Source organism: Phyllobates terribilis, unplaced genomic scaffold (assembly GCF_046119375.1).
Source record: "Phyllobates terribilis strain yellow unplaced genomic scaffold, ASM4611937v1 Scaffold_11__3_contigs__length_659146591, whole genome shotgun sequence".
In the NCBI taxonomy this organism is placed as follows: domain Eukaryota; kingdom Metazoa; phylum Chordata; class Amphibia; order Anura; family Dendrobatidae; genus Phyllobates; species Phyllobates terribilis.
Window position 1 is genome coordinate 158,272,523 of NW_027362771.1, and position 25,165 is coordinate 158,297,687.

The 25,165-nt window shown below is 45.2% G+C and overlaps 1 protein-coding gene across 3 annotated transcripts in view; it reads right to left on the reverse strand.

The window, feature by feature from the left end:
- The window catches only part of RASSF3 (Ras association domain family member 3), a 257,278-nt gene that overhangs the window by 171,185 nt on the left and 60,928 nt on the right, over nucleotides 1-25,165 (reverse strand). Inside the window, exon 1 of one of the 3 annotated variants that reach the window (XM_073651725.1) lies at nucleotides 209-290. The exons of the other annotated variants lie outside the window; for them this stretch is intronic. Within the exon in view, the coding sequence (XP_073507826.1) occupies nucleotides 209-275 (67 nt within the window). The 5' untranslated portion in view covers nucleotides 276-290. Of the gene's footprint in view, nucleotides 1-208; nucleotides 291-25,165 lie in introns of those variants that run through there. 3 annotated transcript variants of the gene reach the window in all.

Below are 25,165 nucleotides of genomic sequence, written 5' to 3' on the forward strand. Positions count from 1 at the left end.
TGCAGCATATGGAGAGAATATATAACATGCCTTCCCTTCTAGATCACCAGCCCAGTAACTACTACACTACAATATATCATCAGAACATCTACTATTGAGGAAACCTATAAATCAGATATCACCCCGGCATTAACCATGATCTCATTAGTGGTATTATCCTTCTTCTAGCATCTTATTATTGTATGACTACATTCATCTGGACACCTACCTGAGGCTTTGCTCTTCTTGACCTGGACTTTGATTTTGCTGGAAAGCTTATATATTGCAGTTCCCATCCCAGACAGTGTTTGTGACTGTGAATCCAGGAAGCCGTGCTGCTCATATAAGAAGAGGGCTTGGGTAAATGTAATGCACTGACTCAGACAGATCAGGCTGAGTGCTGCTGATGCTGAAGAGGCAGATCTCCAGCAGCATTGTGTCTGACCGGCCGCACAAGGAAGTCTACGTCCCACTATCTAGATTTCTGGGGTATTTGCCATTCAAATCATACTGGATGAAGTCAGAAAGTAGGAAGTATTTATACCTAGACGTCATGTGTTCTGTACATGCTGGGTACTTTCTACCTTTTGTAATAAAGCACCTTCAGCTGCACTTCCCAGATACCAGATCTTGTGGGACCACTTGTTCTTGTTAGATTAAACACTGTCCATTTTAAGGGGACATCATTTCTGTACACCTTGTAAATGCAGAACATTATAGGGACAGGGTGCGGTGGGGGGGAAGCCTTTTCAGGAATGCATTGAACTCACTAGTATACCCTACAACTACTACTACTACCGTACTCTCTAATTGCTCAGTCTTTTGTGCAATGTCACAATCATTATGTTAATGTCAATTTAATTGTACAGTATGTACAGATTGTATAAAAACAAGGCAACTTGTAAAGTAAGTGACAGATAGGTAGGAGCAACTACCAAGCTCCTTCTCTTACAGTGTCACTTAAAGGGAACCTGTCACCTGGAAAATGCCGTCCAAGCTGCAGGCACCATATTATGGAGCAGGGAAAGCTGAGTAGATTGATACATAGTTTTGTGAGAAAATCTTCAGTATAACCCGAGCTTTCCTCACTTAAACCTCTGCTCTTTCTGGGATCTTTGGTCCTATTAGTGGCTGACAATTTTCTATTTCTAGTTTGTGCAACCCTCTAAGGATATGCCTCCCCAGGCTAACTTTGACCCACCGCCAAAATGATCTTGCTGGATGATGTTGTAGGCAGCATAATGTTCACAGGGGCATCTCCTCTTTCATGACTGTCACATGTGCTAAATGTGAACCTGCTCTCATCTATGAAAAGAACGGGGCATCTATAGCAGACCTGGGAATTCGGGTGTTCTCTGGCGAATGCCAGTCATGCTGCACAGTTCTAGGCCTTCAGCACAGGAGTCATGAAATCTGTCTCTGACAGTATGCTATGAAAAACGAATGTTTTTGGCCTTCTAGAAGTCATTTTGCAAGACTTTGTCAGAACTTCGCCCAATCCTCCTCACACAAAGGAGGAGATACCGATCTTGCTGCTGTGTTGGTGCCCTTCTATGGCTTTTTCCAGCTCTTCAGTAATCGCCCATGTTCTGGTATCTGCTCCATTCTCTCGAGACCAATGCACTTGTTGTCATGTCTACCAAAGCATAAGCAAGCAAGGCTAAGGCTGTGTGCCCACGTAGCATTTTTCAAGCGTATATGCTGCGGAATTTCCGCAGCGTAAACGCTTGAAAAACGCATGTATATCCGCACCCCATGTTCCCCAATGGGATTCCGCAAGTTCTATGCACATGCTGCGGATTTTTCCGCAGCGTTTATGCCGCGTTCAAAAATCTGCAGCATGTCATTTAATTTTGCGTTTCCGCAAGCGGAATTGCCTTTGTCCAATGCATAAAAAACGCAAGGCAATTCCGCATGTGGAAAACGCGTGATAAACGCGCGAAAAATGCGCGATAAACGCGTGCGGAATTCCGCATGCGTTTTTCCGGGAGAGAACTTGCATTTTCTGCTTCATAAATGCAACGTGGGCACATAGCCTTAGACAATGCATTTTTTTTGACTGCGTGACCCAATTTTAATGGGTCTAATTAATTAATGTGGATCACCTATTGTAATGTTCCTGCTAAACACCATACAGTCAGAAAATGCACTGTCAACAATATCAAACAGCAGTGTGTGACCTTTCTCTAACTGGTCATATTGATATTCCTAAAGTTTCACTGATTTTGGGTTGTAGTGAAATACGTGTTACCTTAAAGGGTTATTACTATCTTCTTTGCCAGTAAGGCACTGCATTTCAGCCTCCCAGCTTCCTATCTGGGATGCTGCCACAGTCGCCCTAAAGCTGGTTAGAATTGGGAGCCAACAGTACACTCCAGTGATCTCAGACAGCTTCAGAGCAGCCCTTACATGTTCTACTGGAAAGAGCTCGTAAGCACTGCACATGTTCGGCCATTGCTCATAGACTGCAGCAGTGGCCAGTAACTTGTTTTATAAGCACTTAGCAATTTTTCCCATATGAGAACAAGGGAATAACCCTTTCATTTTTTGGATCAGTGTATACAGTGAACATGTAGATTTGACTAATTACAGGTATTAATACGTTCTAAGATAATTTGGGCATGCAGTAATGAAATGGCTCATAAAAATTAATTATATTCCAGTTTTCTTTTAAAGTCACTAATGGCAATAATTATGTCTAACACTTGCTGTTAAAGAGAAGAACATACTAATAGTTTGCCCCTTACTAACTGTAAAGGCACAGACAGGCTGGATTAGTGGACTTGGCTTTCAACATGTTTCATTCCAGGTCACAAATTCACAACACGGCGACATGAATAGATGTCTAAGGAAGGTCATATGGGCACACATGATTTCTCTGAAGTGCTGTCACAGTGAATAGACATTTGCTTAGATCAGTATGGACAAAAATACCAAGCCCCTAAGTCATCAAACTATGCATGCAATATCTATAAGAAGTAGGGCACGACTTTACAACAGTGGATAGGTCAGCAGCACGTCACACATACTTCAATGGGAGAACTTCACTGTGCATTAGGGAAGCCTCTTACTCATGGATATAAAAATTAAAGAAAAACCCTAAGTTATACACATAGTAGTAAATCAATAATATATATTTTATATACAAATCATAATGAATGTATTACTTTTTATTGCTTTAATACTGCATTTGTCTTTGGGATTATCTTTAGTTTTTGTATATATATCTTGTACTAATTTTTATGTTGTATTTTTTACCAATGGGGCATTGCTCACATGATTCTCTGGGGGTATGTTATTCTGCAGCTCTGTATTATTACACTGTCAGTATATTATCGACTCTAAATAAAGAGGTCCAAATCTCTGAAACCATGTTTAGGATATAAAGGGAACCAGTCACCTGATTTGTGCTGCCCAAACCGCGGGAGCATGAATCAGATTTTGCCTACACGATTGCAACCAGATACTGTATATAGTTCTCTAAAATGCTCTGATGTTTCAGAAAAAAATATACTTTAAAGTTCTGGATCTTCCCAGAACTGTTCAATGCGATTGATAGGTCTCTCGCTATAGAAGAGACCTGTGAATCACCTGCAGCAGTGTTGGAAGAGGCTGGCGATGAGAGGAGTCGCCCTTATCCCCTCTTTACCATTGGTCCCCTGGCCAGATCCTAAAAGCATATTTTCTCTGAAACACTCCGGTGTAACGCTTCAGAGTAATACATCTGGCTGCAATCTTGCAATCTGGCTATGATTTCTCAGTAGTAGAGAAATGGACTGACTATGTAATGGTATTACTGGACTTGTCATTGAAAGAGCTACATGTTCATATAAATTGTTGGGGGAGGGGGGTGAAATCCTGCTGACAGTTTCCATTTAAACCTGTGCAGTCCAGATGATATTGTATTCTTAAATGGAATAAGTCAGCAGGTTTTACTATGTAATCTAGCAGCAGCACAAAGTAGGAATAGAGATCCTGATTCCAGCGATGTATCACTTAGTTTACTGGGTTAAGAAGCTATGATAGAGAACACTGTGATTCTGTTGCAGATCTAGCAGAGCTCAGTTGTTGAGCAGTGTATAACCTCTCCCACACCACAGCTTTCTGTGTACATTTTACAGTGATAGAGCTGCTAATCAGTGCTGGGGGCATGGTTGGACTAGGAGGCATGAGGCCATTTGTCCTCTAGTGAGCTCTGATTGTTTTGAAACAGCAAAACGCAGCCCAGTAAGTGACATATCACTGGAATCAAGGTCTCTGCCCCTACATCATGATGCTGTCAAATTACATAGGAAAAACCTGATGACAAATTCCCTTTAAATATATTTCTTTCTCTTGTATTTCTTTCTTCTTTTTAAGAAAACAAATGATTACTAAACTATTATGAATGTTATATGAATTGCCATTAAAAGCCTATAATAATAATAATTTTTATTTCTATAGCATCAATATATTCCGCAGCACTTTACAGTTTAAAGGGGAATTATACAGACACTAAAAGACATTACAGAATAACAATCATATAAATCAACAGATACCATGAGGAGTCAGGGCCCTGTTCACAAGATTACAGTCTCACCTTTCTTTGGACAATAACATTTCTAACTTTATTACTATGAATTGAAAAAGGGATTATTTTACAGAAGACTAGGGTCCACATTTATTAATCAGTTTTTGGTGTAAACTAACATCGAAAAATGGCAATTTGTGCAAAATATTTGCCAAAAGTTGATAAAAGTGGGGACGCTTTGCCAAAAGAGCAAATGCCTAAACTTTTAGACAAGTATTTTAAGCATAAAGCTAGAAAATGTCAAACATTTTGATGCAAATCTACCGTAGACTTAATTTTCTGACTTTCCAACAATCCAAAATGCTGCAACTTAATACGATTTATGAACCTTGGTGCAGTTTAGTGTAGTCTGAATTTTTTATAGACTGGAGTATAGAAAGAAGCCAGTCTAAATACTGTAGGTCTGTCCCTAAAGATTAAGAATTCATACAGATTTGGCTCAACATGACATATTCAACAAACAGGTTTATTTTGCTGGTTCAATTGTAGAAAGTCTAAGACCCCGCTTGAACAGTATTTGTCAGCTCTGTTGCCAGCATCTGGTGACGTACTATATTGACTGTAACTAGATTTGCCAGTTTCTGAACTGACATCATTAACTGCAGGAAGATTAGAGGCCGGCAACACATAAATTAATAATTAGCTGATGCCACTATTTTTATAGATGAGATGTCTGCACGGGAAGCCAGCAGTACATTAAAAGACTATTCTGCTAATAAGGATGAAGGTTCTCTATGGCTTTTGCCTTCTCATATTATATTCGTTTGTCCGGCCTCACAAGAATACCTGAAATGCTAAAGCAATATTTTGTCATCTGGATAATGTTAAAGAAGTTGTCCGATCCCTATATTTTTATAAGCAGCTTATAAAGGTGTCAAATAAAAACAAAACAAAAGATGTAATACTTTAGCAGTCTTCTTCCACTCCTGTGCTGACACTTCCTTAGTCCCCCGCCAGTCTCTGTCATCCTGCTCCAGAAATGATGTGGAGTGTACTCATGCCATGTCACCACTAAACTGGTAGCGTAGATGTGTTTTACGAGGAGTATTACTCCTTTTGCTGTTCTAAACAACTGTAAACTGTGTTTTACATATCTTATGGGGATGGACAATCTCTTAATTAAAGAGTTTTTTTGAGATTAAGGGGTCTGTCTCATCTTATTGAACAGGAACGCACCACTCCCCAGCCTCCCAGCTTCTTGCTTGCTGGGGGTGGTGCACTCCTCTTTTACTGACAGTTCGGACCAGAGCTATCATGTTACAGTACCACTGGCCTAAACTGTGCAATCCCTGATGCTGCCAGTAGAGGCAGTTTTGCCTCTGCATGATTGGAAGAGTTCAGTTGCGCTGAAGATCTAGAGCTAACCGGGTACTAACCGCAATCTGGCCAGCTTCAGAGTAGAGCTTACAAGCTCTATAAAGAGCTTGTAAGCACTGAACTTGTTTGGCCAACACTGTTGGGCAAAGGGCAGTAAATAAATAAAAATCCCTCCGTTCTTAAGAACAAAGAGGACTTTTAATAACAAGTGAATTCCAAGTTGCTTGATATTACAAGCACTTTGCAATTTCATCCATTTAAGATGCAGATTAATCCTTTAAACGTTGAACCCCCACTGTTGAGACATGCTAAATGAAGGCAATTTGCAATGTACTTCCATTTTAAAGAGTGCTTATGTTCCATGTTTTGCTTGCGGCACCACGATACCCATCTGTACTGCTTTCTTCCATTTCCAATGATGTAGCGTACATTGCTCACATCTTTAGCTGAAATTAGTAGTGTAACTTGAATCTTGTGGTCTCAATGCAAACTCTCCAACACGGACCCTAATTATCACAGGTAGGTCTTATCATATGGGCCAAGGGATCTTTTGAGCCCCCAAAGCTTCAGGTCTTGGGTGCAACTGCAGTAACACCCCTAGTTCAAATTAACCTCCCATGTGTAGAGGTCGTCATCAATGATGTCAGGTCCAAGGGACTGAATTAGGGGCTATGGGCTATGTAAAAAGAATGCTGTAAAGTTGACCTAGCGTCATGTGCGTCAAAAGCGTTTAGAGAAAATAAGCATAATGATGTTGGTAGAAAATGCAGTGCTCGCGGGGAGTAATATTGTCGCTGAGTGACAGCTCTTACATGACGCTGAACTAACAACTATTGTACATATAATGTAAATGCTAATATTTATGGTGGCAAGACCAATAATGATTAAAGATTTATATGATAATACATGTACAATACACGTAAAAGAGGGTTTTTATAAACCCATACCCATACCCATTTTGGTTGACGATTAGAAAACATATTGCAGATTTTCAAATCCATACTACAGAGATTTATCATGGATCTTAAAGGGGTTTTTCCACAAACAAAAATTAATTTTAATCAATAGATGTTGGAATAATAATAACTTCCACAATTGGATGTGTTTAACCCCTTTCCGACGTGATACGTAATAGTACGCACCACGTTGGCACCCCTTGCTCAGCGCGGGCTCCGGCGCTGAGCCCGCACTGAACCGGGCACATGTCAGCTGATTTATACAGCTGACATGTGCCCGCAACAGCGGCGGGTGGAATCGCGATCCACCCACGGCTGTTAACTAGTTAAGTGCCGCTGTCAATCTCTGACAGAGGCATTTAACAGCACCGTTCTGGAAGCGCGTCCCTTACCCCGCCCATCGGTGACCCCATCACGTGATCGCGGGTCACCGATGCGTGGGCATGACAACCTGGAGTCTGCAGCAGACCCCTGTGCTTGTCATGTAAAGATTGTTATGAGCGCCACCTAGTGGTCAGCGCTCATAGCACAGGAGGATTTCTACTACATGCAGGTGATCTGCTCATCACCTCTATGTAGCAGAGGCGATCAGGTAATTGCTGCTTCTAGTCTCCTATGGAGACTATTGAAGCAAGCAAAAAGTGTAAAAAAATGTTTTTACAATTTTTAAAAATATTACAAAAAATTAAAAAAATCTAAAAGTTAAAATCACCCCCCTTTTGCCCCATTCAAAATAAAATAATAAAAAATAAACCCCACATACACATATTTGGTATCACCGCGTTCAGAATCGCCCGATCTATCAATATAAAAAAATAATTAATCTGATCGGTAAACGGCGCAACGAGAAAAAAATTCCAAATGCTAGAATTACGTTTTTTTGGTCGCCGCAACATTGCAATAAAATGCAATAAAGGGTGATCAAAACATCGGATCTACCCCAAAATGTTATCGATAAAAACGTCAGCCCGGCGAGCAAAAAATAAGTCCTCACCCGGCCCCAGATCCCAAAAAATGGAGACGCTACGGAAAATGGAGTTATTTTTTTTTTTTTAGCAAACGTTGGAATTGTTTTTCACCACTTAAATATAAAAGAACCTATACATGTTTGGTGTCTACGAACTCGTAATGACCTGGAGAATAATAATGGCAGGTCAGTTTTAGCATTCAGTGAAAGTGGTAAAAAAAAAAAAAGAAACAACAACTGTGGAATTGCATTTTTTTTGCAATTTCACCACACTTGGAATTTTTTTCCTGTTTTCCAGTAGACGATATGGTAAAACCAGTGATGGCGTTTAAAAGTACAACTCGTCCTGCAAAAAAGTAAACCCTCACATGACCATATTGAATGAAAAATAAAAAAGTTCTGGCTCTGGAAATAAGGGGTGCAAAAACAAAAACACAAAAACGGAAAATGCTCAGGTCATGAAGGGGTTAAATAAAATGTCTCTGATCTCAGATAATCTTATAAATGTGCCTCTGCTGTGTACTGTGTAATGGCTGTGTCTGACTGTACAGGAACATGATCTGATCGTACCACATCTTTTTTGTATATGTGCTGCAATGTTTATCCAAAATAGCATTTTATGGGATCATAACTCTGATGTGAGATGAGAGGGACTGGCTCGCAGTCTCTAGTCATTCCAAAGGTGTTCGATTCGATGGGGCTTAGTGCAGAACACCTGAGTTCCTCCACACTGTACTCATCAAAAAATGTCTGTTTGGACCTCAGCTCCTACAGTTAAGTAGTCTATGTATACTGTAGTACAGTAGTAACATTGCTCTTCATTAAAGGGTTTGTCCAGTCTAAAACTACAGGTCTGCAGTCACCTTATGTGACCGCAGACTTGTGAATCCTCAGATCACACGCACTGTGTGCTATGCGAATTCTCAGGGGTCAGTACCCGGGAACGGCAATATGCATACTCCCAGTCCCATTCCGACTAGCCTTTTTCTTGTATTGAGTGAGGCTGCGCCCACCTAGAGAGAATATGGCCAGGACTATGCATATCGTATACTTGTGGTCACATGACTGCCGTTCCCGGCACTGATCAGGTTTTTTTTTTATTAAGCATGGGACTGGTATAAAACGTGAATGCGCTCAGGAGATCGCTTGTCTGCTGGGGGAGATCGGTAACCTGGAAAGATCGCATAAACGTTCTCCATCCGATGACATAAAGAAGTCCCTGATAGATGGCAATCGCTGTTCTTTACTCCTACATAAAGCAAAGGTCATCGCCATTACTACGAACATGGCAATAAAAGTGGCAAGTCATTAGCTTAGGCTCTACGGGTAGAGAGAGCTAACACTTATGTCCCTCCTATCATGGACCAGTCGCAATGACGTGAACACCTTCCACCTGACATTGCCGATACGTTTAAAACCTCATACTCCTCCCTGTACTCTGTGGATTCAACTAATCCTGCAACACAAAACGCTGACTTTAAGTCCCACATCATCCAAACGTACATAAAAGAGTCCGGTCTACCTACTTTATCTGATGCAGACACAGAATCCCTTGAGTTGCCCTTTACTGAAGGGGAACTACGGACAGCCATAAAAGAGTCCAAATCGGGGAAAAGCCCTAGTACGGACAGGTTCTCCTTACCCTATAATTAACAGTTCATGGAGTCTCTTTCCCCCCACCATATATCTAGCTTCAATGCAATATCTAAGGGCTCGTTACATGTTCATATATCAGTTATCTGTAAGGAAGGGAAAGATCCATCCCAATGTGCAAGCTATAGACCTATCTCACTCCTTAATGTGGATATTAAGTTGTTTGCTAAAATGCTCGCATTCAGATTATTCCCGCTTTAAATGGATATTATCCACCTGGCCTAGGCGGGTTTTAAGAGAGGTAGAGAGGCATTAGACAATACAACTGGGGCACCGAGCCTCATACAGAGAGCCAGAGTGAAATCCCAGCCCCTTATGCTTTTATCTACGGACGCAGAAAAGGCGATTGACAGGGTAAACTGGACCTTCATGAATGAGACACACCATGGTGTACGCCTAAAATCTAACGTTACATTGAATCTCTCCGCCTTATACACAAAGCCAACTGCCAGCGTAAGGTTATGTGCCCACGATGCAGAAATGTTGCGGACTTTTCCTGAGTGTTTCTGCATCTCCCTGGCAGAAAAAACACATGCGGATTGTACATGCGTTTTTTCTGCCCGGTAGAAGCGTTTGTCAAACGTTTTGAACATCCGATTTCGCATGCGGGTTTTCAAGCGCTTTCCAAGCAATTTAAGCATCACTTGGAAAAGTGCTTGACAACTTGGTCACACTATATAAATCCATGCAACCGGAATGGATTTATATAGTGTGAGCAAGTTATGTAGTAATAGTAAAAAAAAAATAAAAAAAAACATTATACTCACCTTCAGATGGCCCCCGGTCTCCTCAGTGATGTGTCCGGTATCTTCGGCGGCTCCCGGTGCTCTAAAAAGGACCTTTCATGATGTCATTTAGTCATGTGATGGTCACACGACCATCATCTGTGTAACATCCCTGGCTGCGTGCTTGCATAGTGTACCACCTCCCAATATGCAAGACCGCAATCTTACCTGTCAGTCCAGCCTACAAACCTTGCTCCAGTTCATGCTGTGTGCATGTCCCTTGACTGACTGCTTAGGGCGGCGGCCCAGTTACTTCCTGATTCTTATAGCTGCTGTGGGCGCACCCCTAATGCGTCTCCAGCCTATTGCTGTGAGTCACTGGATATTTAAACCCCCTCCACCCAGTAAGAGGTGCCTGAGCAACACCTTCACTCAGTTAGTCTTTGCTACTGAATTGCCAGGTCCTGTCCTGTTTCTAGTCTGGTTCCGCCATCTCTGGGGGCTGCATACCCAGACCTGTTATCTGTGACTTCTTGTCTATTTCCGCCATCTCTGGGGGCTGTATACCCAGGCTGGTTCTTGTATCTCTTTGTAGTAGCAGTTCCTGTCTGAACTGTATCCTAGCCTGTTACCTGTTTGTCTCCATGTCCATACCTTCTCTTTTCCTGCAGTATCTGAACCTGCACCTAACTCCAACTCGTTGTCTCTGTACTTCTGTTTGTGAGTTTTGTATCCACTCGCTACTTCATAGGAAGTGTGTATCTAGTTCTGCTTGTCCCTTTTCCCTTCCTCCATATCTTCCTGTATTTTCCAGTCTGTTCCATGTGAACAGAGCCCTGTCCTCTCTGCCTTGTCCACCGCACCTGCGGTTTCTCTCTGCTCTGACTTGCCCACCGCTCCGGCACCTTCCCTCTGCTCTGACTTGCCCACCGCTCCGGCGCCTTTCCTCTGCTCTGACTTACCCACCGCTCCGGCGGCTTCTCTCTGCTCTGCCTTGCCCACCGCTCCGGCAGCTTCTCTCTGCTCTGCCTTGCCCACCGCTCCGGCGGCTTCTCTCTGCTCTGCCTTGCCCACCGCTCCGACGGCTTCTCTCTGCTTTGCCTTGCCCATCGCTCTGGCGGCTTCTCTCTGCTCTGACTTGCTCACCGCACCAGCGGTTTCTCTCTGCTCTGCCTTGCCCACCGCTCCGGCGGCTTCTCTCTGCTCTGCCTTGCCCACCACTCCGGCGGTTCCGCTCTGCTCTGCCTTGTCCACCGCACCTGCGGATTCTCTCTGCTCTGCCTTGTCCACCGCTCCGGCGGTTCCGCTCTGCTCTGCCTTGCCCACCGCTCCTGCGGTTTTCACTCCGTTCTGCTTGCTCACCGCACCAGCAGTTCCTCTCTGCTCTGCCTTGTCCTCCACTCTGGCGGTTTCGCTTTACTCTGCTTGTCTGTGCTCCAACCTGCTAGTACCTCCCGGTCTGCACTCCAGCCGTGCTTGCCAGTATCTCCCTGTCTGCATACCAGCCGTGCTTGCCAGTGCCCACCTGTCTGCATAACAGCCGTGCTTGCCAGTGCCCACCTGTCTGCATACCAGCCGTACTTGCCAGTACCCACCTGTCTGCATACCAGCCGTACTTGCCAATACCCACCTGCCTATATGCCAGTCTAACCTGCCTGTTCCTGCATTCCCCAGTGTGGGTCAACAACTCTGACCGGAGTCTGACCTGGAGTCGCACCTGGTCCCTCTGCTCGGTTCCTCCTTGGTCCACAGAGTCGACTAAGCCGCCGTGCGACCTTGGTCGGATCGGGTTGATACTTAGTTACGCCCCTCCAGGCACTCCTCGGTTCATAGTACAGTGGGATCACTAATCACGCTCACGCCAGTCAGTCCGGGCGCGAGCGTAACAATCTGACCGCTGACGTCAGCGGTCGTGTGACCGTCACATGACTAAATGATGTCACGGAAGGTCCTTGCAGACCACTGCAGGAAGCCGTGGAGACAGCAGGAGACCGGGGGGCGCCGAAAAGTGAGTACCTTTAACTACAGGTACTATGGTACCCGGGTCTGGAGGAGAGTCTCCTCTTCTCCAGACCCGGGTCCATCCGCACATTTAACCGCATGATATCCGCATGTGCACATGTAGTCATGCGGATGTTATGCGGTCCAATGCAATTCAATGGCGGCTAAAACGCCGCGATTCCGCAAAATTAATAGTAGTGCTGCGGATTTTTCCGCAATGATAATTGGCAGCGGAAATTTCCGTATTATGTGCACAGCACATGCGGATTATCATTGGAGAACATGACAGACCATCTACCAAGCGTTTTTTAAGAGTTTCTGCGGCGGAATTGCCGCTGTGGAAACACTTAAAAAACGCATAGTGGGCACACAGCCTAAAAGTAAATGGGGTCTTATCGCAGGAATTTGCTATACAGAATGGCTCATGTCAAGGATGCCCACTAAATCCTTTAATTTTCATACTTACACTAGAGCCTTTCCTTAGAAGGATTCGGTCCAAGACTGACATTACAGGCACTTGTATTTGCGGGCCGCCTTTAAAGATTGTGGCCTACGCAGATGATCTGTCTTTTTTCATTAATAACCCAGCTACCTCACTCCCAAGCTTGATGGCAGAATTCTGCACATACAATGGCCTATCTAATTTTAAAATCTACCTTTCCAAATCAGAGCTCCTGAACATCAATACCTCTCCCTTTAATTTGGCACCCCTGAAAGCCACATTCAGCTTCAAATGGGCTAATTCAAATATAAAATGTAATACCAAGAGACATAAGCTTGACATATTCTCTTAACTTCCCTAAACTTCTCCAATCGATACAGGTACACTGCTCAACATGGACGAGGAATGCTTTTATATCGTTTGGTAGAAGCGCAATTTTTAAAATGAACATCCTCCTTTGGATTTTTTATGTCATTCAAGCCCTTCCAATGGGGTTCCTCGTCCTTCTTCAGGAGTCTTGCTTCAGTTCAAACTAAGTTTACATTGTCTGGTAAACCCCCCCGTATCAGTAGAACCATATTATACCGTTCTGAGTCCTCATGGGGTATAACCTTGCCAGACTTCAGATCTTATTATATAGCCTCCCACCTCTCTAGAATCCTTTCCAGGTGCAGGGATAACTTGGGTCAGGATCAAGCAAAGCTTCAAAAATATCTCTCTGACTGCTACTCCTTAGTTAGACTTGTCTCTGGTGAAATCGCTTAAAAAACCTCCCACAATTGGGGCTACCCTTGCCTGTTGTACTCTTCCCACGGTCTGCTCTCAAATTTTTCCACAATCCTCTTTGATGGATCCCATTTTGGGTAATCTGCTTTTTTTCCCAGGGTTGGAGGATTCCGTTTTTCACATCTGGCTAAATAGGGGTTGTTTTAGGGTGTCTCATTCTGGAATTGTACATGCTTGGCCCTCAAACTAACACCTTCTTGGCCTCTCTACATCCTTACTCGATTTCTCCTAGACCTCTTTATAATAATGACAAGAAGACTTTCGAAGTTGCGTGCTTGGGCACAGGACCTTTGAAGCACACTTTATTTTTCTCATACTCCTTGCTGATTGAACCTCCAGAACAACCTAATACCAATGTCGAAGGATCAGTGGAGGCGAATCTTCACCTTAAGGCATAAGTCATCCATCTTTCATGAGGCCGGCAATAAATAGTTTTCTCGGTGGTATAGGGTCCCAACTCGCCTAGATTTTATTTTCCCAGAAGCCAGTCCCTTGTGTTGGAGATGTAGGGAAGAGGAAGGTGACCTGTTACATATTTTTTGGTCCTGCAGGCTTATCTCTCCTTTTTGGGAAAAAGTACAACTAGTGATACGTAAAATCACAGATCTCATTTCTGACCTAAATCCGGCTCTTGTCCTTCTCCATCACTGCGACATCCCCTTAAAAATATATATAGGCTTTCGATATTAAGACACTTAATCGCAACTTCAAGAGCATGCATCCCTCTCCTTTGGAAAAGACACTGCTCCGACAATCTCCTCTGGTTTTTCGAAAAAGAAAGGGGTGATGTTAGTGGAGGAAATCACCTCTATGATCAATAATTCCTGTGAATGTTTCTACAAAACATGGTTTTGTTGGCTGGAATTTAGATCCTCTGCTGTCTATCTGGCTTTTATTGGGGGAAACTGAGCCGATGATGCATCTTGGGATTAATAGCAGAGCAATGTGGAATAAAATGCAGAGTAAAATCTGTGAATCGAGATGGAAGCTGGAAAGAAGAAAGAGAAGACTGAACTGCTGGAAAGTAAGTATTCCATGTGTAAAAGAAGTACACATAGTAATAAGCAATCCTGGGGTGGTCTGGGATGGAAAAAAATTAGCTGGACTGCTTTTTAAAATGCGTGCTGACTTTGTTTTCAGAATATAGCATGTAAATACACTGTAATGTTATATCCATATATCTTTTTCTTCAATACTGAATATAGAAAAATCTGAACCCTATACAGTAATGAAAAGAGAGACCGAAATCTTACTGGTGTCTCTTTTACAGAATCCCTTTTGTTGGTTCACTTTTGTTGTATCTTATTCTATAACGTGAGCAGTTGCCTTAGTGTGGATTCAATGCCACAAGTACCAATTTATGGCAGTCCTGCTAGTGCTACCTGAAGGTTTAAGCCACTTTCTGTGTTTGTAAATACATTTTTAAGGTATTAATTAAACCAGTTGGACATTTAGGGCAGAGCTCATCTAGACACGAGTGAATCTGGAATGCTGATAACACCCTCTGCTGACAGAAACAAGTAAAAACAATTCCCATGTAGCAATTTACATGAATACGGCTTTAAAGAAAATCCCCTTTAAAGGGGATCTATTAGTAGGATTTCAACCCCATACTGTTTATATGTGCAAGTAGCTCTTTCAAAGACAAGTCCAGCAATATCTTTACATGGCCAGTCCGTTCCTCCATCACTGAGAAATTAGTGCCGCCTCCTCCTGCTTGACTGGCAGCCTCTATGCTACATGACTTAAAGCAAAGGAGCCCTCAGTCAAGGAGGTGGAGTGTGCGCTGGGCGGGGAATAGAGCTGGAGTGACAGAGGCTTCAGATCTACAAGTAGCTTTTCCGCCTCATTATCATATTAATTGAAACGTTGATTTCTCAGTATAGAGGAACAGACTGACCATGTAAAAGTATTGCTCGACCTGCTTTTGAAAGAGCTACATGTACATATAATTTAGTTTGGGGAGTGAAATCCTGCTGAAAGATGATTCCCTTTAACCCCTTCAGGTTAAAGGGGTATTCCCATCTCCAAGATCCTATCCCAATATGTAGTAGGTGTAAAAATAATAACATTAGCAAATACCTCCAATTAGAAAAGTAGTATAGTTTTTCTGATTCACTATGTCTCTTTCCTCATGTGCAGGCATTGAAGGAACTTGGGTATCCATGGTTATGACCACTAGCAGCTAGCTAACTGTCACTATATCAGTGGACGTAACCATGGATACCCAAGGTCCTGCAATGCCTGCACATGAAGAAAGAGACATAGCAAATCAGAAAAACTATACTACATTTCTAATTGGAGGTACGTGCTAATATTCTTATTATTACACCTACTACACATTGGGATAGGATCGTGGAGATTGGAATACCCCTTTACGGACACAGCATTTATTTATTTTCAATTTTTCTGTTGATGTCGCCTTATGGAGGCTTGTTTTTTTTTGGGGGGTGCCACCATTTTGGGATATGTGGGGTACAAAGTTTTGAAAAATCTGTATATATTTTTTGGGGGAATGGAAAATAAAAACAATTCTGCAAAGTTTTAGGCATTATTTTTTGGGTTTAATTTTCACAGCTTTCCCCAAACAGTATAAATGACATGTTTCCTTTATTCTGTGGCTCCACGCAATTACAGCAATGCCAAATGAACATATTTTTATTGTTAGTACTTTTACACAATAAAACCACTAGAACAACAAAACAGATGTTTTCTATGCTGCCATATTTTTTCCATCAACCAAGCTGTGTGAGAGTTTGTCTTTTTCATGATCACTTCATTGTATTGGTACAATTTTTGGCTACATATAACTTTTTTATTAGGCATTATTATGCCAAACCGGCAGAGCATTGATAGCCTACCAACCGCCATGACGACCTTTCGGCACCCCGCAATCGCATTGCAGTACCTGGTGTACAATACTGAAGAAATGCAAGATATACTAGCGTTTTGGTGTTTGTCTGCTAATATGTATCCAGAGGACTAAAAACTATATTTACTGGACCATCCCTTTAATTATGTCATGCAGTTTGTACTCCTGCTATACCTCTGATAGCCTCTAGATGTCACTTGAAGATCAGCTGAAAGCTTCATAGTACGCGTACAAGTATTCCATTTCTGGCGTGAAAGTTCTCTTTCCAGTCTGAACTTTCAGTTCTACCATTCCGCTGTTAATTCATAGAAACTGATGAATAAATTGACAACTGGTTTTTACCATTCACCTAATCTGCTGTCAGCACTGATTGAACATTGTAAGATTATGCAGGGACACCACTCCAACTAGTAACACAAAGCTGTCAATTTATTTAGACATTTCTGGTAGGATTAGAGTTCGGACTACACAGCGATAAGAACACACATCATACAACTAAAGATTGCAGCATCTCGGGTGACACATTGTACCATAATGAGAGTGAATGTGGTTGCATTGCAGCCCAGAACACAAACATAGTGACCATACATACTATAGCAGTAGAGATAGTTGTGAAACATGAAAATATCCTCTTCAGAGAGAAAGAGGAACAGAACTCTATTGCCACCTACTGGATGTAGCAATCCTAAAAGTCAATATCAACCCTTTAATAAGCCTTCCTACACGACTTTGGATAAAATACCAAACCAGAAACTCCATTTACCGACATGTGCTTCTGGGTGTTTGTCCCTCATCAGTGCAAAGCAAGAGGTTTGATTTGGCCAGGAGAGAGGCCTCTGACAGGAGATCTAAGGGGTAAACATTTCTCCTGGAAAGAGCCAAGCTAGCATAAGAAACTTATAGGTCACGCAATGCTCCTATGTGACTTTATATGTGCAAATATCCTCATCAGAGAAAAAGAGGACTTGAACTCTAATGCCACCTATTGGGGGTGGCAATCCTAAGAGTAAATATCAACCCTTTAACCTAAGTCATACAGCAGGGCTCTTTAAAGGGTCAATATTGAATTTTAGTTTTGCTACCCCCAAAAAGGTGGCACTAGAGTTCCTGTCCTCTTCCTCTCTGAAGAGGCTATTTGCATATTTAAATCGCCAGGTGACCATTTCATGGCCTATAAGTCTCCTCACGCTGGCTAGGCACTCTCCAGAAGGAGAAATGTTCCCCCTTAGATGGGATAAAAGATACACTGAAATCTGGTCATTTATATTGGATCATGTTTCGCTATAGATACACTAAAGCAAGGATGTCAAACTCAAATACACAGAGGACCAAAATTAAAAATTTGGACAAAGTGGAAGGCCAACCTTCATATTTATTAAAAAAAAATGTCTAAAAATTGAGTAAGTTTTTCCTCATCAAATATAGCGATACACTTTTTCATATGGAAACAAACTTAAAAGGGTTGCCCCATGAACAAAGTACATTTTAATTAATAAATCGTAGAATAAAATATTAGAATGATGTAATATGTTATGTAAAAGCAGTAAAAAACATATGGCCCAAATGGCCTAGTTTAAATATGTAATAACAAAGGATAAAAAACCTTGAATAATACAGGTAATAAAGTAGGATGCCAACAAAAGTGCCTCCCAAACACAGTAAGATACCCCCACAGTAAATTCCTCCACACGCACGGTATAATGACCGCACTGTACCCCCCTCTCCCTCAACAAAGTATGGTGACCCCATCACAGTACGATTCTCCTACTGTAATCCCCACACAGTATAATGGGCCCCACTTTGTGCTCCATACAGTAAAATGGCCAAAAAAAGTGCTCCATATAGTATAATGGCCTCACATAGTGCTCCATACAGTATAATGGGCCCCACATAGTCCTCCATACAGTATAATGGGCCCCACATAGTGCTCCATACAGTATAATGGGCACCACATAGTCTTCAATACATTATAATGGCCCCACATAGTGCTCCGTACAGTATAACGGGCCCCACAAAGTGCTACATACAGTATAATTGTCTCATATAGTGCTCCATATAGTATAATGGCCTTGCATAGTGCTCCATAATGTATAACAGGCCTCACTGTCACGGGTGTGTCAGAAGTGACAGACAGTCACACTGCAGTTGGTGGCAGGAGATCTCTTTGTTTGACATAACAGGCAACTTCTTAGAAGCTGCATCTCTAGGACCCAGCGGCTACCTTTCTCTGGCAAAATTAACACCCTGGCCTGGGTGTATAAATACCTGTTGTGTGCAAGAGGTTGATGCCGGCGATATTCATTACTCCTTGTGAAGGCTTGAGCAAAAGCAGTACTTCTTCCTCTCGTGCTAGAGGACGTGTGCGCATTTGTCTGGAGTCGACTAAAGCTAAGCAATTTTGCCTTGTTTGTCCCCCCCTGAAGTCTTCAGTGTTCAGTGGGGATCGACTAGTGCTCATCCCCTCCTTCCCTAGCCTCAGCCTAACACCAGGGAAAGACAGGGTGAGGTACGCATGCGGCGATTGGTGAAGAAATAATCTAGAGATGTTAGTGGAGACAGGGTGACACTAGATCAGCCTAGGAGGTCTCCACTCCCCCCTTTCCCTAGAATCTGGGCTTCCTTTCCCTCTTCCCTTTGTGTTGCATTTAGTCTTTCCCACACCTTGCGTGACACTCACATAGTGCTCCATACAGTATAATGGTCTCACATATTGCTCCACACAGTATAATGCGCCCCACATAATGCTCCATACAGTATAATGTGCCTCACATAGTGCTCCATACAGTATAATGGCCTCACATAGTGCTCCATACAGTATAATGGCCTCCCATAGTGCTCCACACAGTATAATGCGCCCCACATAGTGCTCCATACAGTATAATGGGCTAACATAGTGCTCCATATAGTATAATGGGCTAACATAGTGCTCCATACAGTATACTAGGCCCCAAATTAAAAAAAAAAAAAGAATACTCACCTCTGCTCATTCCCCCGCTCCTCCAGTCTCTTTATGGTGTCTTCAGATCCTCTGCCCATCTCGTTACAGCGGGTGCGTTGTAAGAACGTCAGACGCAGAAGGGGAATGATGGGACAGAAAGAGTCAGCTGTCTTCCATAATTGCTTTCAACTCTACCGGCATCTACGATGCCACTACAGTTGAAAGTGTGATGCCGAGTGAAATTGTGATGCTGGGCAGAAGACCAGCCCGGCGTTGCTGGCCACATATATTCACACTGTGGGCCAGTTTTGGCCCACGGCCAGAGTTTGACATATGTTCCTTAAAGCAAATCTCTGAAAGATGGGAGGGTTCACACTCACAGTGAATTGAAAGACCTGAGAAAGGAAGCGTCACACTGAGTGACCTGGTGACAGAAAAATTAGCCCCATGAATCCTAATATGTCGAACAGGATACGGTGATCAGACTGCTGCCCACACTTACTACAAAAGCATAGGCAAGTTTTCATTTTGGCTATGGTTACACTGTAACTTACACGTCTGCCATGACATAATACTCACATACATTTTGAATTTAGGGTAACCCCTCTTCCAATTACAGAGAGGTATATTTTCCCTGCTTGGGATGCCTATCTCTGGCTAATAGCTGTTTACATACAGTACAGACCAAAAGTTTGGACACACCTTCTCATTTAAAGATTTTTCTGTATTTTCATAACTATGAAAATTGTACATTCACACTGAAGGCATCAAAATTATGAATCAACACATGTGGAATTATATACTTAACAAAAAAAGTGTGAAACAACTGAAAATAAGTCTTATATTCTAGGTTCTTCAAAGTAGCCACCTTTTGCTTTGATGACTGCTGTAACATACCTGGCGGAGTCCTTGCATAGTGGTCCATCTCCCACTGTGCAAGAGCGCGCACTTGATCTCCTGTCCAGAATGTCTCTCTGGCTTCCCTCCATGCTGTCTGTTTGTGTCTGTGTCTACTGCTTAAGGGCGGCGCCCGATCACTTCCTGCTTTTTGTACCTGCTGTGGGTCACACCCCTTGTGCGTCCTCAGCCTATTGCTGTCTGTCACCTGGTATATAGCTCAGCTGCTCCAATCAATCCCTGCCTGAGCATAGTGTTTCATTCAGTGTGTGCTTGCACTCTGAAGGTGCCAGGTCCTGTTCTGTGTTCTCTTGTCTGCCTATCCTGGAGGCTGTATGTCCAGGCCTGTCTGAACACGCTCCTAGCCTGTTCCTCCCGCCTTCTAGGGGCTGATTACCTAGACCCGCTCCTGTATCTTGTCTGTCCTGTCTGAACACGCTCCTAGCCTGTTCCTCCCGCCTTCTAGGGGCCGATTACCTAGACCCGCTCCTGTATCTTGTCTGTCCTGTCTGAACACGCTCCTAGCCTGTTCCTCCCGCCTTCTAGGGGCCGATTACCTAGACCCGTTCCTGTATCTTTTCTGAACACGCTCCTTGCCTGTTCGTCCCGCCTCTCTGGGGGCCGTCTTCCCAGACCCGCTCCTGTATTCCGCTGCAGTGTCGGTCTCCTCCGTACACTCAGTTCCAGTCTGAACTCTCTCCTATCCTTTACCTGTTTTGCCTCTATGTCCGTTCCCTTCCTTTTTCTGCAGAGTCTGAACTCGTACCTAACTCCTGCTTGTTGTCTCTGTACTCCCGTTTGTGAGTTTGTGGTCCACTCGCTACTTCACTGCAAGTACCTGTGGGTATCTGGCTCTGCCTTTCCCTTCCTGTCTGTTCCGTGTGAACAGAGCCCTGTCCCCCCTGCTCAGCCTTGCCTGCTCTGACTCCTTTGATCACCGCTCCGGCGGTTCTAGCCTGCTCTGACTCCTTTGCTCACCGCTCCGGCGGTTCTAGCCTGCTCTTACTCCTTTGCTCACCGCTCCGGCGGTTCTAGCCTGCTCTGACTCCTTTGCTCACCGCTCCGGCGGTTCTAGCCTGCTCTGACTCCTTTGCTCACCGTTCCGGCGGTTCTAGCCTGCTCTGGCTCCTTTGCTCGCTGCTCCGGCAGCCTTGCTCCGCTCTGACCCTTTTGCTCACTGCTCCGGCAGCCTTGCTCTGCTCTGACCCTTTTGCTCACTGCTCCGGCAGTCTCGCTCCGCTCTTATCCTTTTGCTCACTGCTCCGGCAGTCTTGCTCCACTCTTGCTCACCGCTCCAGGCGGCCTCGTCCTGCTTTACTCTTGCTCACTGCTCCGGCAGTCTCGCTCAGCTCTGACCCTTTGCTCACCGCTCCTGGCGGCCTTGTCCTGCTCTACTCTTGCTCACCGCTCCAGGCGGCCTCGTCCTGCCCTGCTCTCGCTCACCTCTCTGGGCGGCCTCACTCTGCTGTGTTTGTCCGCCACATCTGTGGTTCTGTTCCTGAGTCCCAATGTGTACTGGGTCCTATCCCGCCAGTGTCCCTACCTGCTAGTGCCTCCCTGTCTGCACTCTAGCTGTGCTTGCCTGTACCCCTCTGCCTGTATTGTTCCTGACTCCCAGTGTGTACTGGGTCCTATCCCGCCTGTGTTCCTACCTGCTAGTGCCTCCCTGTCTGCACTCTAGCTGTGCTTGCCTGTACCCCCCTGCCTGCATACCCGCCTGCCTGCATCCCAGTCGAGCCAGCCTATACCCACCAGTCTGTGTGCCAGCCTACCAGTCTGTTCCTGTATTCCCCTGTGTGGGTCAACAGCCGTGTCCGGGGTCTGTCCTGGAGTAGCACCTGGTCCCTCTGCTCGGTTCCTCCTTGGTGCACTGGCGTCGTATGCCGTCGTGCGACCCTGGTCGGATCGGGTGAATACCTAGTTACGCCCCTCCAGGCTTTCACTCTCCGGCACGGTCCAGTGGAATCACTACAATCACTCGCACACGCCGCTCAGCCCGAGCGTGTGCATTACAGCATGCTCAGGCCATGGTTCCCATTGAGCCCCACGGCCTTCGCTCTCTGAGAAGTTTTCCAGCGAATACATGCATTAAAATAAATAAATAAAAAAATTTTTCTCTAGCTGAGTTCCGGGCGAATTACGCACCCGTCCAGATGGATCTATCTGCTCTCGTTCCTGCGGATCCGCTACGTTACTATGGGGATCCAAGACAAAGTCGTGCATTTATGGAGCAATGCATGCTACACTTCAAGTTCTACCCTCTATGTTTTCCCACCGATCGGGTTAAGGTGGCATTCATTATGTCTTACCTAGCGGGTGATGCCTTGGAATGGATCAACCCCCTATTTGAAACACAGGATCCGATCCTCCTGGACCCAATGGCCTTCCTGGTGGCCTTTCTAATGGTCTTCGATGATCCTAACCCGGAGGCTCCTGCTGAAGCTTCACTTCCCAATATCCCGGAGCAGCCCCGATGGGTAATGTGTGTGGGTAGCGCAATAGTCCTCCAGCCCAATGAGACTACTGCCCACCCAGAATCCTCACAGGGTGACTACGCTTTCCGGAATACTTCTCCCAACCTCAAAAGGCAGTCCAGACGTGCTAGACGTAGAGGCAAGCCGTCACGCCAGGGTCTGTCCTCCCTGAGACCTCCTGACCCCAACCTTGAAGTCCCTACTGAAGCTTCATCTCCCTGTATCCTGGAGAAGCCCCAACGGGTAATGTGCGTGGGTAGTGCACCAGTTCTCCTGCCCGAAGAGACTTCTGCCCATCCAGACTCCACACAGGAGAACTTCCTGCACCCGGCATCAGATGCTTCACCCACTTTAACCTGTGTGCATGTCCAAGGATGCTCCAAAGCTGTGGTTACCTCAGAGTCTGTGCACCTCTACTACCTGGCGGAGGACCCCCTGTTGCCTCCTGAATCCTCCGGGATACCACTCGATGACAAATGGAGAGAGACTTCTCTACACCCGGTACTCGATACTTTGTCCGCTTCATCCTGTGAGCCTGACAATGGGTACCCCAAAGTGGTAGTTACCCCCGAGTCTCTACACCCCTCCGACCAGGCGGAGGACCTCCAGTTGTCTCCTGAACCCTTCGGGGTGCTACCTGGTAGCGAAAGGACAGAGACTCTCCTATACTCTGTACCTGATACCTCGCTCGCTTCGTCCAGTGAGTCCAACCTAGTGTACTCCGAAGCAGAGGTTACTCCCGAGTCTCTACACCCCTCTGACCAGGCGGAGGACCTCCAGTTGTCTCCAGAACCCTTCGGGGTGCTACCTGGTGGTGAATGGACAGAGACTTTCCTATATCCTGGATCTGATACCTCGCTTGCTTCGTCCAGTGAGTCCGACCTAGTGTACTCTGAAGCAGAGGTTACCCGTGAGTCTCTACACCCCTCTGACCAGGCAGGGACCGCCAGTTGTCTCCAGAACCCTTCGGGGTGCCACCTGGTGGTGAATGGACAGAGACTTTCCTATACTCGGTACCCGATACCTCGCCTGCTTCGTCCAGTGAGTCCGACCTAGTGTACTCTGAAGCAGATGTTTTCTCTGAGCCTCTGCACTCTTCTGACCCGGCGGAGGACCTCCAGTTGTTTCCTGAATCCTCCGGGGTACCACCAGATAACAAAGAGACAGTGACTTTTCCTCATTATGTACCTGATAACCCGTCTATTTCTTCCTGTGAGCTTGACAAGATGTACCTCGAAGCAGAGATTACCCCCAAGTCTCTGTCCCCCTCCAACCCGGTGGAGGACTTCCAGTTGTCTCCTGTACCCTCTGGGGTTCCACCTGAAAATATGTGGAGAGAGACTTCCTTGTGTGCTGTTCCTGGTACTCCACCCGTTTCGTCTGTTGCTAAGGGTGGCTGGATGGGAGGTAGCATCCTAGCTACCCAGAGGAGACCAGTTTTTCCGGTGGACAGTGGAAGTGATCTCTTCGAAGTGAAGAATTGGCCCTCGAATTCCCTGCGGAAGATTCTGGCAGGCCTGAAGAAGAGGGAGCGTAAGGGGGGGGGGGGTACTGTAACATACCTGGCGGCGTCCTTGCATAGTGGTCCATCTCCCACTGTGCAAGAGCGCGCACTTGATCTCCTGTCCAGAATGTCTCTCTGGCTTCCCTCCATGCTGTCTGTTTGTGTCTGTGTCTACTGCTTAAGGGCGGCGCCCGATCACTTCCTGCTTTTTGTACCTGCTGTGGGTCACACCCCTTGTGCGTCCTCAGCCTATTGCTGTCTGTCACCTGGTATATAGCTCAGCTGCTCCAATCAATCCCTGCCTGAGCATAGTGTTTCATTCAGTGTGTGCTTGCACTCTGAAGGTGCCAGGTCCCGTTCTGTGTTCTCTTGTCTGCCTATCCTCGAGGCTGTATGTCCAGGCCTGTCTGAACACGCTCCTAGCCTGTTCCTCCCGCCTTCTAGGGGCCGATTACCTAGACCCGCTCCTGTATCTTGTCTGTCCTGTCTGAACACGCTCCTAGCCTGTTCCTCCCGCCTTCTAGGGGCCGATTACCTAGACCCGCTCCTGTATCTTGTCTGTCCTGTCTGAACACGCTCCTAGCCTGTTCCTCCCGCCTTCTAGGGGCCGATTACCTAGACCCGCTCCTGTATCTTGTCTGTCCTGTCTGAACACGCTCCTTGCCTGTTCGTCCCGCCTCTCTGGGGGCCGTCTTCCCAGACCCGCTCCTGTATTCCGCTGCAGTGTCGGTCTCCTCCGTACACTCAGTTCCAGTCTGAACTCTCTCCTATCCTTTACCTGTTTTGCCTCTATGTCCGTTCCCTTCCTTTTTCTGCAGAGTCTGAACTCGTACCTAACTCCTGCTTGTTGTCTCTGTACTCCCGTTTGTGAGTTTGTGGTCCACTCGCTACTTCACTGCAAGTACCTGTGGGTATCTGGCTCTGCCTTTCCCTTCCTGTCTGTTCCGTGTGAACAGAGCCCTGTCCCCCCTGCTCAGCCTTGCCTGCTCTGACTCCTTTGCTCACCGCTCCGGCGGTTCTAGCCTGCTCTTACTCCTTTGCTCACCGCTCCGGCGGTTCTAGCCTGCTCTGACTCCTTTGCTCA